The sequence below is a fragment of the Euwallacea similis genome, chromosome 1 (assembly GCF_039881205.1).
Source record: "Euwallacea similis isolate ESF13 chromosome 1, ESF131.1, whole genome shotgun sequence".
NCBI classification, from domain to species: Eukaryota; Metazoa; Arthropoda; class Insecta; order Coleoptera; family Curculionidae; genus Euwallacea; species Euwallacea similis.
Window position 1 is genome coordinate 5124584 of NC_089609.1, and position 13825 is coordinate 5138408.

The 13825-nt window shown below is 37.1% G+C and overlaps 2 protein-coding genes and 2 long non-coding RNA genes across 5 annotated transcripts in view; 1 reads left to right on the plus strand and 3 right to left on the minus strand.

Moving 5' to 3' along the window:
- LOC136411426 (meiotic nuclear division protein 1 homolog) overlaps positions 1 to 13825 on the minus strand; it is a 66776-nt gene that overhangs the window by 17712 nt on the left and 35239 nt on the right. The window lies entirely within an intron of this gene.
- LOC136410556 (uncharacterized) lies at positions 1060 to 1444 on the plus strand. The gene is made up of 2 exons (XR_010752258.1): positions 1060 to 1195; positions 1252 to 1444. It is a non-coding gene; the product is annotated as an uncharacterized lncRNA (long non-coding RNA).
- Positions 1931 to 2770, minus strand: LOC136412379 (uncharacterized). Its single transcript, XR_010752399.1, has 3 exons — positions 2733 to 2770; positions 2558 to 2632; positions 1931 to 2503 (listed from the first exon to the last, which is right to left on the minus strand). It is a non-coding gene; the product is annotated as an uncharacterized lncRNA (long non-coding RNA).
- The window catches only part of LOC136411439 (uncharacterized), a 31501-nt gene continuing 21200 nt past the window's right edge, over positions 3525 to 13825 (minus strand). For both annotated transcript variants that reach the window (XM_066394014.1, XM_066394022.1), the window contains exon 2: positions 3525 to 4377. In XM_066394014.1, the coding sequence (XP_066250111.1) occupies positions 3792 to 4377 (586 nt within the window). In that variant the 3' untranslated portion in view covers positions 3525 to 3791. The remainder of the gene's footprint in view (positions 4378 to 13825) is intronic.

Genomic DNA, 13825 nt, shown 5'->3' on the forward strand with positions numbered 1-13825 from the left:
TCGATTGTTTTATCAAGACGGCCATTTATCAGACTTGACTGCTACTGACATCGTATATGTCACAGTCACATGTTTTATGTTATGATTAGTTGTTTTGTTTTCCAAATACTTCCGAAATTGTTATTATTAGATACAGAATTTTGGGTTGTATTTCGAGAAAAGATCTATGTAGGTACATGTAAAAGTAATATAATTTAACAAATACTTTAGCTTTATATTTTCTTTTGAAAATTCCCATTCTCCAGGTCGTTAGTACCAAGCAACAAATTTATTTACAGGTTTTTCCTGTAACTGATAAAAATAGAATTAACTGATGTTTTATCAGTTATATCAAGAACGTATTGACCTTATATTTGAGATTAGAGTAAAACCGTATAAATTACCACGAAACAATAAATGATTACCTATTTAATCATAGTTTAGCGAGGTCAGAATGTTCCTAATTTATGTTCAGACTTCTTTTAATATCTCAGAGGATGAATAATAATTGTGAAAGATCATGTAAGTATTAAATATTACATACTGTAATATAATATGAGCACTTGGGGCTAAATGTTCAATCAATCTATAATTTTAATTAAAAAATTGGTTCATAATACCTCTCCAAGATTTCCAGAAATCTGCTTACAGATTACATATTTAAAACTTTTATGCATAACATTTTGATTATGTTCAATCTATTGTAGCCACAAAATTTGGGGAAATAAGCCAATGCAAATGTTATGCTCCCATTTAAAAATCAAAAGGTACCACTGAGAATAATAACCAAGTCTCCACCATTAACCTGCTGTTAAAATGTATTTAGGATAAATAACTTTCTGGCGGTCTCAGCTATCTCCATTTTCAAATATATCATGTTCATGAAAAGAAATCATCATTCCTCATGTTGCAGTCAAATCCATTGTGGTGGTTTAGCAATTATCTCCTAGTCTGAGCTCATGTTTAAAACTTATGGTAAATCGTTTTAACCTCTGTGCATATTTCAGGAAAACCAAAAACTTAACCAATGGCAGAAATACATTTTTCAACACAGGAAATTGATAAATTCAATGATAAAATAGAACACTGCTTAGACAATCCACATTGTTTTTCAATTTTTGAAAGATACATCCTATCATATAATAGACCAATGCTAATTGACACTCTGACATTATGGAAGATTGTTAGTGATGACAATGAACCATGGGACGAGAAGGCAATAATGGATTTAGTTGAAGATATTGATGATTTTAATGAAAATCCTTTGCTTAGCATTGCAGAGTTACCACACAAAATCAATTATATCAAAACAGAATGCTGTAGGATATTCAGAGATAATGTTCATAATCTTTTTATACAGTACTTAACGAGACATCACAAAGCAGGGTAGGGTTAGTCTATTTGGTTGTGCTTATGTATATTATTTGATGTAAATGCAAAGTAATATATTTTTTAGTTCCTTTTCTCTTTCACGTTTAATTCGCGGATGTCTCTTCTTATCCTTTTGGTTGCTGGGAAATACCACCAACTGAATCAAAAATTTGACTTGAACTAATACATGCAGCAAGGAAGTTTGTTTCAAAAGCACTTTTGATTAGACAATTTTTATGTCATTGCTCATCATTACCCAAGAATTTAAAAAAAATCTAGATATACACGTTTTATGTACAGGGTCCTACAAATTCGCGGGAATATATGAATATTTAAAACAATTGGAGATGTAGCTTCAGTTAAATTAAGACAAATATGCTCAATTTAAGCTTGTTTAGAATTTTTGTTACAATAATCATTTACTATTAATGAAATATCTGTGAGCAGATTTCCTTGCTTTTTTCCATTTTGTAATCTTCACTTGCTTCATATTCATTATATTTCTGTCTAACACATCAAAAATTTCAAATGAAAATCTATATTATGCAGGGAAAACAACATTCATTTAAAGCATGGATTTATTGATACTTTTCGTAACATAAAGAATACAACTTATTTCTAATTGCAAATTCTGCAGTGGCAATACTTCTTATGTGAGTATATCTTTACTATTTCCAAACAAGCAGTAATTTGGATATTATCGTCATCTTCATCAATATATCCAGAATATCGATCTATAAGTGGATCCCAAGATATAACTTGAGGTACTCCCCATCCCATTGACTCATGGTCACGTACACCAAATATGTATCGAGATGTGGACCCCAGGGCATGTGATGAACTGGTTTTACTTTTAAACGAGTCATAGTTGAGTAAGGTAAATTCGTACTTTGCTTCACAAGAGAAATTAAGTTCATAGTTGTCTTCCATCCTTTGAAAGTACACTCCCAAATAAGGCTGATTGTTATTATCGTTCACTTTTTCAATGAATAACCTCCAGCCTATATTGCACAGGTAAAAATAGGAAGAATATAATTTCTTGTTATTCGTTTCAAGAGATTTCACATTATCAAAGATGAAATTCATTTTACATGAACCAGTGTCAAAGGTATTTATACCCATCATATTATGAGGACGTTTCATTGCGCTAAAACTATATCATTTCATAATTCTATGGTTGTAGAGCAATAAATGGAAGGAACCTTACCTTTAGTTTAGTGATTATAATTACGATTCCAATCACTGAAGTTGGTGCTTTATCTGTAATTGTTTTGGTAGGTACCTATGTTGTGGAATGGCAGTAGTTAGACTTAGGCGCTCTTATTATTTTATGTGGTTAAGTTGCACAAATATAGCTATAAGAACCAAACCAAAATACTTACATATATGATAACTTTCAATTCTCAGTTCACAGCTCAGGACCAAAAACAAAAATGCGTACTCATGAGGATGAACAAAGAGTTTATAACTAGATGGGAAATCGGGGGTTCCCAAATTTTAGAGCAATAAATGAGGTTCGCATAGCAAAGAAAGCGCCATCTAATGATCGTTACCGAAATCATTACATCTTTATAGAAAACTGTAACTGTTCCATTTAGATCCATCTACTGGACGATCGTATAAGCTATACTAATTGTTGTGTAATTCCCAAGATTAATAGTAAGTAGTAAGAAAATGTGAATTCTCGGCAAATTGTGAAGTTTATCCTTGTTCACCAAGTATCAATAAAAACAATATGTTAAAAAAACGTAACAATAGCGTTTGTTAAATTGTAATTACAGAGAACTGTTACAGTACTTATTAAAAATCATTGGTGTATCTCAGTCTTTCAAAACACGAGAACATTACAAACGTTTTTCTTCCATTTGGTTATTTGGTTGGTTCTTACAATTGAAGAAAAGTGATCAAATTACGTAGAATCTTGCTTCAGAGGTGGATTAAGAATTTTTCGCCTCTAGGTGATCAATACCATTTCGTCTTCTCCTGGTTTTTTGCCGTCATTGTTTCCAATTCGGAAAAACAATCATGTTCTCCTTTTTCAATTGTTGTTTCCTTGAAGACGTTCCATGTCTTCTTAAACTTTTCGCCCCTGGCGGTTGACCATTTTCATCGTATGGCTAAGCCGCCCTTGCCGCTATCATTGGCGACGACCTGAAATATGAAATTTAAAGCACTTTTAAATACAATATGATTTATTATATAAACAGTTGACTTAATAAATTATTATTATTACATACATTAGAGTACTAATATAATTTATATGTATAAAATAAGTAATGAGATTACTTTTATCAGTCTAATATTAGTACATTCAAGTGGAACATCTTAGTATAAAAAAACATATTTTGAAATAAACTCCAGAAACGTATTGCACGAAAGTTCTTAGCTTTCACTAGTTAAAATAATTTGTAAGAAAAGAAACACATAATTTACAATAAAATTTACGGCAAAAGTCTATGGTACTGGGCCCTTTTGTTTTTCTCTATAACGTACAACGAATGGGGTTTTCCGTTTCCTGGAAAGTACTTCATGAAATTCGACTTCTTTGGCTTCTGGGGAACGTAATACGAGGGTTTTAACGGCTTTTTATGATGATGACCCGGTTTATCCAGAACTTCATTCCAGCTCTCTGGATGATCCAAATCCAAGTCCGCGTCATTAGTTCTGCTCTTCTGTTTACTTTCCACGATTTTTTTCAGAACTGGCAAGTTCCAGTGATAGATCTTTCCAGGCTTTCCATTACCTTTGAAGCCAACCGGTACCTTTTTTGCGTCTGGCAAGAGGGAATTAGGTTTGTTTATAGCATAATAGTGAGGATTTGGCGGCAGTTTAATCACAAACATATGGGAATCATCTGATCTGGTCTGGTGCCTGGATTCGACCGCCAGTCTCTTTCGATGATGGGTATTGGGACTTCTGATTTTTTGGAGGCCCAGTTTGGTCAGCAGATCGTGGTTTCTGGACTGGGGTCGGGCTTGCAGGAGGGGCACCAGCACGCAAATTAGCATAATGGACACGAAGACATGTCTGAAAAAAAGAAAAAATACGTTAGTGAAGAAAGGGGCAATCTTCCCCGAAAATAATTTTGCTGAGAACTTTCTCACGAGGTATTATAGAAATGATGAAATAAATGCAGGTAATACTGGCCTGTTCCTTTGCTTCAATGGGAGTTATATCCCAGGCAAAGGTGCCAATAATTTGATCAACAAGCCTGAAATGCGTTATATTATGTGCTTCAAGCACTGCCGTATGGAAGAGGCAGCAGTTTATTATGCCTGTCCCTATCAGGAGTGTCCTATGGAGAGAGGACTTAGAGATCATGTAGACCCCTAGTAAATAACAAAAAATATGCGGGTATTTCAGTAAACCTATTGGGCGATGATAGAGTGCTGAATATTCCAATTCTAAGTCTGAACATGCTCATAAATATTGCTCAGGGCAGACTCAGTTACGAATTTGATTTTTATTTTATCATCTTAAATACGGAAAATGAAAGGTGTGTGACGTATTTCATTGAATTTCTATATTGCAGACCTTACAAGGTGTAGGTGGAAATTGTATGTGAAGGAGAAAATCGTGGAAATAATACCTCATCTCGGGCCACCCCGTACATTCCTTGACAGTGTATATTCATCAAAGGTATCTGTAACCGGCATTTGTACATAATATTTGATTAATTGTATATAATACTTATTTCGTTTCAGGGAAATGGCTTGGTAAATAGCACATTAAACATCAACTGAAATATTTCAAACCGACTGCAACTGTTATCTGGAAAGTATTATAGTATTAAGCTAGTTCGGAGAACAAACACCTCTGGCGCTCACCAACGTGCAAATTGTAGAATATGCCAAAAGATGGCTCCACAAGTAGGAATTACGCATTACGTGAAATTCCTCATTCCTATCACAGATATGTATTTCTAGTTTCTAAATCCGTGATGTCACAACTCATTGAACACTGGTATGAGAGGAATTTAGTTATAGATGACCTTCAGTTTACAAAAAATGACGCTTCAAATTTTTAAAGCAATTCGAAAGAAGATGAAAGTGCGGCTTCTCAACACGGTGCTTCGATACGCAGTACCCCAATTATTCAGCTGTTAAAGAAAGTGTGACGATTTGTAATTCTTAATAGTTGCTTTGGAGTTGCATGAAGAATGCATTACCCATCAATTGCTGTTCACATCGATTCATTTCTCCCTCTCTAATATCAATGGAGCTTTATCTAAATTAAACAAGACTTTTTGCCCCATTCAGTAACTTTATTACATATCAAATAACCCCCGGGGGCACCCGCTTCAAACCTTGTATGGAACATGAAAGACGATTGATATTTCTATTGCGAAATGCGCTTTCTGTTTGCTCGATCAATGTCAGTTTAAATTAGCCGTTTTCCAAGAGAGATGAAGACGGATATTAAATAATTCATACATATATAAGATGAAATGTTTAGTTTTCCTTCAACTGGTGAGCTAGGCCCTCGACTACCAAGCTTCGCAGATAAAATCCCGATATTGACTTAGGCATTATTTACTTTCAGCCTTGCACATGAAGTGGATATCTCACTCACACACCTGCAAATATCATTCCGGACGCACACACACATTCAACGTTCTTGACTAGAAAGATCCTCTACGGCTTGTGTATAGAGCCATTACCATTTGTTGTTAAAGCAAACATTACAGAACAAGCTTACAATATGTAAACTGTACTTAAAGCATTATGATCGGGTCAAAGAATGAAATATGCACTCGTCTAGGCTTGAACAATGCTCGGCATTTGCATCTGTAATGCAGTAACAGGTTAAACAAATAACCGCTCGTAGATTGTTGCTAAGTAAAAGGGACTGATGTGGTATGCGGATGAAAACGTCCGGTGATTAAGTTAATACAGGTACCCACTGGTGGTTCTTAAGGAGGAGGCAGTTCGGAGTAGCTCAGGTTAGCGAGGCTTCAATGAAAACCACGTAAGAATATTGGGTTCCTCTTGGGCTTTCACCGCTTGGTTTGAAGTGGCAAGTGATGTGTGGAGACATCAGAATGAATGTGACACATCTGTATAAGTGAAAATATAGCACCGAGTGTGGCTGGTCGAATTGGACTGAGCGATTCTTGCTGGACGTTATTCGAAGTCAGAACATTTATTAAAGAATCGCTTCCGTGCGTCCTCTAGATGAAATTCATCGGCGCGTCCATGGATTAAACCCGCTTTGCTCTTCAGCAATTTCTGAGCGATTTTTCGTTGGCGAGATGGGATTCATTATTGCTCTACAGTGAACTCTCTCGAATCTATATCTCATTGTAGAGCCTAAAATTGTCCTTCAGGGTCCAAGCCCCATTTCTTTGGTCTTGTAGAATCGGCATGTTCGAATTTGAAATGCCTTTTTAATGTAAACAAAAGACACGACAATTTCGACCAATGCCCGGGCGACAAGTGGCCACCTAACCAATAACAGCTCCTCAATCACGAGGCCACACCCCTAATGCACGTTTTGTTTATTTAATGCGTTTACTTTATGAATGGAACATGGATTCGTTCTTCATGCAATATTAATGGATTAATTTCAATCAAGCGACTCTCTGCTGAACGGAGTTGTTGAGCATCTTAATTAGGCCTGGGTAGGTTTCGGAAATCCAGGAAACACAGTCATAAAAGTGGTTAATTAAATAACAGTACTTGAAAACATCTGAGGGTAATATAGCGACAAAGTGAAATATTGCCTGGGCACTGCGACAAGCCCACTGCTTGGGAATGGCCGTATGGTCTTCGATTACATTACCCGCCTAACCTGCACAAATTCAGAAGTACAGTTATATAGTACGTTTAGAACGAGTCGCGTGCACATGCATTTGTAAGTACCCACACAGCACTCGGTAGGAATGTAAATACCAGTTTGCGGGAATGGAGTTCAAAATATTGGTACTTAAGTAAAAAGGTAATTAGAGTGAGTGTCTCAAACATTTAAGAATAAAATTAAAATCCAGTACCCAATCAACTAGTGGCAAGATGGCGAAATAAGTATGATATTGGTACCGAGGGCGTCCATATTTTAACGGCGAAATTTTATGGCCCTTTCTGATACATTTAAGAAAGTTTGACAACATTGCGTTGTCCGCACTGACAGTACCAGCCCACCCTTAGACGTGCGATTTGATAAACAAAAGAAGGGCGCCACGTTGCCACTGAGTGTTTTCGATCTTAGATCTCGTACAACCTTTTCGAGATATTAATTATTATTAAGTTTTACGCGTTGAAAATATACACCAAATTAATGTATGATTATGATTACTATAAGAGGATTAAGGAGCATTAACAGAGAAGGACTTAGCGTATTCAAAACGGGTGGTCGTGTAATTTATTAAAAGTTTAAAGAGGTATGCTCAGATACCTTATTTGCTGAAACTTATGTTTCGACGTATCTACACATGGGAATAGATACGTGGAAACATACGTGCATACTATAGACCACTGTCGTGACATCGTGACCTTCGATGAACTCTTAAGAAAAAGAACGATCAGACAACCGTGGAGTTCGCAGGAGAAGATTATAATCATAGTAGTAGACATTTCTGAGGAAATTTGTTTCTGGTAATTACTTTAGATAAGGCAAATGTGTGCAAATGCCCTCAAATGGCATAGGAGTACGGTGACCGGGTTCAAAAGCTAGAAAGGAGAGCATGTTACCAAAAACCGATCTTAATGGAGGACACATTAAAAAATAAAGTAATATTTAATGATTGTTGAAACTCATTGTTTACATATCCGTTTGAATGGTGGAAACAATGAGTTTACAACCAGTGGGCGTGGCTTAATTTTTACAACCCGTTGCCAAGGGTAACGGGTCAAAAAGTAAAAAATGACGCCTCTTTTTAACCGCCTTTAATCAAGTAATTAGGTATAACATCATTCTACTTATACCCAAAGAAGCATTATGCCCTTGATCGATTGAAAAAATCTTCAGTCATTCTAGACAGATTCAACGCTCCAATGTGGTTGAAAAATAAACCATAAATTTATTGCTGACTTACTTGAGGACTTCACAGGTCATTCCATTCTCGACAGCTACAAAGGTACCCCTAAAGGTTTTAGAGAAAATTGAATAGAAATATCTTTTTGCTCAGAAGAGGGGGTATGTAAGAAATGAGTACCTTGAGTACCTAGACCATTCTAGAACTAATCATACTTTTACAGCAGGGTTTTCTCCTGCATATGGAGAAGGTTTTGAGAAAGAGACGGGGGAGGAGGGTGTACAGGTGATTTTGAGTTTGTCAAAGGGCCTGTAAGTCGTAGTTACGCAATGGCAAACTCTAGAAGTTCGACTTCACTTGACCTTTTTCAAAATGCACATCGTTCGTGACTAATATACGTACACAGCATTGTGTCCATGGCCCATGTCTGGTGAACTTGAGTTTTATTGTCTTTCAGGAATTTATGACTACATATTTCTTTTCATCACATTTTCTTTCACTTGGCGCGGCCAGCGTAATTGGGATTTTATTAACGTTTTGTTACCTGCTATTTTGCGCAGTCAAGAGAAACAATAAGAAAAGTGCTAAAGGGCTATTCAAGCGAGGCGATTGGTAAATACCGCTGTCACGTGTTGGTCATTTTTACACTGCGTGGCCCGGTCTTTGACAGGTGCTGGTAAGTGCCGTGGCCAATGGTCTTCCGCCCGATTAGCCCTAACGACTCGTTCGACGGCCAAGGACGCTGTAACTTCAAAAGTGACGAGTATGACAGACCAATTGTGAGCGAGCAGGTGAGTTGCCCCCCTCAAGAGGGAGTGGAAGTTGAGGATCCGTTTAATAGTCATTCAATGTTTCTCCTTTTAAAGTGTACGAGCAAATTTTCAAAAACGACCTATTGCAATGGCTTGAAAAGAATTCAAGTCTTTGAAGGTTCTTGCGAATTTAAGGTTTTCGTGTGCGTTCTTCAGAAGTCAGAGGCGTACCAAGCACTTTCTGAGGGAGGGAAAATTTCTACGAAATTACAATTCCATCACGCTTCTTTACAAACCATCGAGCAATCTCCTAAAACAGCGCATTGCGCTGACTTCACAAGAATTCAAGCCCTCGAGAGTGCAAAAAATGTTTAAGTTGCTTTCAGAAATCAGAGGCGCACAAAGTATTTTTCGAAGACGGGTTAAACTCTCGGCTGTCACCAAAAATTCGTGCTAGCTTACTCAGAGCGTCGCCGCCACTGACCGTACAAAGCTTTTCGACCGGCATGGAAAACTCACAGTTCTGTAAGTTTCTCACGTCGGTGCTCAATGAACCAGCGGCGTGCGGCGCGGCGCTCGAGTGAGGGTTGACCTCAAGGGACTCCGCACTTTTTTCCTCCACTTTAGGCGAAGTGGAACTGGAGTAAAACCGCCTTTTTGCTTGATCCTCGCAATTTTCTTCGACATCGCGTTACAAGCGGCAATGGAATTCTCATTGAAGAATGAGCGACACGTCTCCCTTTAACATTCCCGGCATCATACTCCAATTACTGTCACGTCATTCATCGGTGTAACGTTTGATCAATCTATTGATTCGCACTTTTTTGCCACTGTTCGCGTCGTTAACGATTAATACAGCCACCATTAATAACATACTAGAATTTTCTCGGCTTTCAAGCTGCTTACCAGCAGTTCTAATAAGGAGACGTAATACCCAATAAATAATAATTATTAAAGAGTCTGCTGGCTACTACGTTGTATAATCGCGTGTGCAACGTTTAATTGGGGTTTAAAGGCATTTTCATTGCCAGTGCGTCGCAGACGACAATCATTAAAAATCCAAAGTGATCGAAAACGGATGTGCGAATTGAGATGAAAAATTTGTTTCGTTTGTATCTTTTCCCAGCAACGCAAAATTATTTATAGAGCTGTACAAACCGGATATCGATCCCGTGGGGTCGTCCAATAAACGCTTCTAAACGAGTTGAAATATCCAGTGACTCGATGTAAAAAGAAAAACCAGGTCTAGCGACACGTTTTCCATGGAAAAATTCAATCTGATCAATTTTAGAGCCGAAGGAGCGGTCCCAGCAGGAAATCATTTCATTCTGCAAATAGGGACAGCAAAATGGAGAGTTATTAGCGGAGATATTGTGCTACTCGCAAGGTTTGTTTAGGCAGGAAACATTAGAGCTCTTAGAGATGTTTAATTTAAGTTTAACCGGAAAAGTTGCTTAAATTGCATTACAGCGACTCCCATCTAGTAACAAACCCTTTGGTCAATAATGACCAGACAACTTCCACGAAGCGAACAAACTTTACCGGCAAAAACGGGAGCAATCAAAAAGTCTTTAACTTGATAATTTAATTTGGCCAAATTTGTCACTGAACAGTCTTTATTACGTGCGGGAACACAATATATGGTTACCAAGCACTGCCAGCAAGGTAATTAGTGAAATTACGACCAGCGCCGACTAATTAGCAGGTCTTGCAGCACAATAACACCTTGTAATGGGGATCATGTTATAATTTGCCCTACAAGGTATTAATTGGCGTGGTGATTTTTTTATCTGGGGCCCTGAAACCTTGCTGAGGTGCAATTTGAATTACAATAAAGCGTTGAAGTGACCATTGATTTTTAGCTATTTTTTTCCAAAAAACACAACGGCAAAGTGGAAGTTTCAGTGTCTGTAACCGGGGTCAGAACATTTTCGGGTAATTTTTCCTAACAAAATATGGGTGAATTAATTTTAAAAAAAGATAGTGAATTTCGTACTTCATAATTTCGTTCATTCTCAATAATTTAAAATTTGCGGAAACTACCGAATGAAGAAATTCCTGACGAGTAGTTAAAATGAAAAATATAGACACAGTTGTTCGTTAGCTGGTTCCAGTGGCTCCATCAATCGAGTATCAACTGGATTAAGTTCTATTCCGAACGCCATCTACTGAAACGCGCTACTGATTACCATTTTTAAATTTTTTCGTTTTTTTCTCTATTTCTTGAATTGGAATATCAACGGTTGTCACCTCTCGAATGCCGAGTAGGTTGAGTTATTGTATAGGAAACAAAAACTAGCTCGAAGCACTATCTGCAGAAAAGCACAACTGACTAATTTTTGCCGAAGTTTCCCCATGAGAATCTTAAGGTTATTTTGGAAATTTTGGAGTGAATTTTCAGCATTACAAGAATGCGACAAACTTCTTAACGAAAGCTACATGTCGAGCGTCATTTGAGTCATTATAGTAATGGAAGCTAAAGTAGTCGGTCAGAAAACACAACTCACTGATTTCCTTAGAAAATTCCCTCAGATCAATTTGAAGCTTTTTCGGTGGATTTTAGGGATTTCGGGACTACGATCAACTTTTCAGGGCATCCCATTTCTCGAGTGGCGGTTGGGGAATTACGCAGGTATGGGCTCTGAAATCGTCTTACGAGCGCCATCTGCCGCAATGCGGAACTGACTAAGTCTCTTTTAGAAGACTACCTCTAAGTGGTTCTTAAGGTCTTTATGCTTTTAAGTGCAGTTTCGTCATAAAATCCAGGAAAAATACATAATTTTAGTAATGGCGAATAACTAACTAACGACTAAAACTTCTTCTACCTTCATCACAAATCAAAGTACACTTCAATTCACAAAAACTTTGTGTAATTAGTCCGCTCGTACTTTTTTCAGTACCTAATTATTGCTCATCCTTAATACTTCCTGACGTATGCTTTCAGTTAAGAGTAGTTAGTTTTTTCTTAAAATAATCTTGCAACTCGATACATGAAACCAAAATGGCAAAAAATCAATTTCCACAAAAAAGACCATTTCTGATGGAACTTCCGACAGGAGAAATCTAATTACGATAATAACATGCAAGGCAGGTAAGTGCTAGTTAAAACGTGAAGAAAATTACCAGAGGGTGTTGCTAAGATTAAGTCTAATATTACACGTGATTAGTGGTGAAAGAATGATCTCGATTAAGGATTTTAACGCATTTAGGAAAATATTTTGATATTACTGCAAACTTCTTAAGGCAATTATAAAGAACAGTGAGACGGATGATTCCTACGGGTACTTTAATTTTTACTACTTAATTAATAGAATCTGTCTGTATGGAGAGAAATTGGAAGAATCAGGAGGATAGCGAAATCGCTAGAATTGTCGAGAAACTTTGGGACGTGCGCTCCTCTTGTCTATTTGTCTAAAAGTTCTTTGCACCAAAAGACATTCCGCCACGTTTTACCATGAAATCGGAGGTTTCCAGCACACAAACGGGGGTCATATTCAATTATTCTTGTAGTGCAATGATTCTAGGTTTGTGCAGTCTATGGTTTAAGACAAATCTGAAGATCCCAGTAATTCTCTAACAATAACTACTGTTATTTACGCATGCAGGTCTTTGATCTCTCTGTTAAACCTATATCTAATCTAAATATCCTGTATAAATGAATATTGCAGCTCATCAAGCTGTAAACGCTGATTGCTGACTTAATCCCTCTTTCTCTGTTATTACTGAAGAAAACCTGAAACTATCTAGGTTTGCCTAACGGGTTAAACATAGAGAAGCATGCACTTTGCGCATCAAACTATGACGGTACCCTCTTCTACTATATCTTAATCGTTGATCGGTGCCGTAATCGATTACCGTTTCTATGTCAGCGTTGGGCGAGATTGATGATATTTCATTAATACCTCACCTGCGCACATTTTCTTCGGATAAGTGCTTATAAAGGTTGTTTAAAATAAGCGAAGGTACTAAGTAAAATCCTTCGTTTCTTTCAGAAGTCAGTTGGATGCGACCGCAAAAATTTTCGAAAATTCACAACCAGGGGAATTACAAAGATTTACATTTTTTACACATGTAAACTGTCCGCAAACGAGGAAATACGTACGTAAATAAATGTTGCGAATCTAACATACTTTCAAGTCGCATGTATAACCGTTTAGTTAAACAGAAATTACCACCGTTAAACTTAAAAGGAAATATCAAGATCCCAGTAATAAAGTTCAGTATTTAATTAGATGGCTCATAGGAATACCTTCGCATATTTCATGCTCTAACACAACTGCTGCTCATGTTAATCAACTAATAATGGTAAGAAACTCCTTTTACTCCGTCCTCAGCGGTAAAATTAAACAGTCGTGGATCTACAGTTGGTACAAAAACCTTATCTCGAGTTGTTGCGTAATTAGAAGACAATTTCCGCAATAAAACATCCTTTAAAAGAGCAACGACGAAGTCACGCAAAGTTCTTGACCAATGTCCATTCGTAAAGCCATATCGGGATTGAAGTTCGCTATCGGACTGGAGATTCAAGATTTTTTTCTCTGCAATTGTGTCTTTTCTTTATAGGGATAAAGTCTTCATGAGTAGTTGCGGTTAGAATTAAGCACCAGCCGGGCAAACAAGTTCAGAGATAATTCAGGAGTTTCCACGGGAAGAATTTTACTCCACAGAATTAGAATTGCAGTTAATTAAATTTTTGGTTCAATTTGTTCTAGAATGCCTCCACAAACCGTGGCATCTACATAAACGCCTCAAT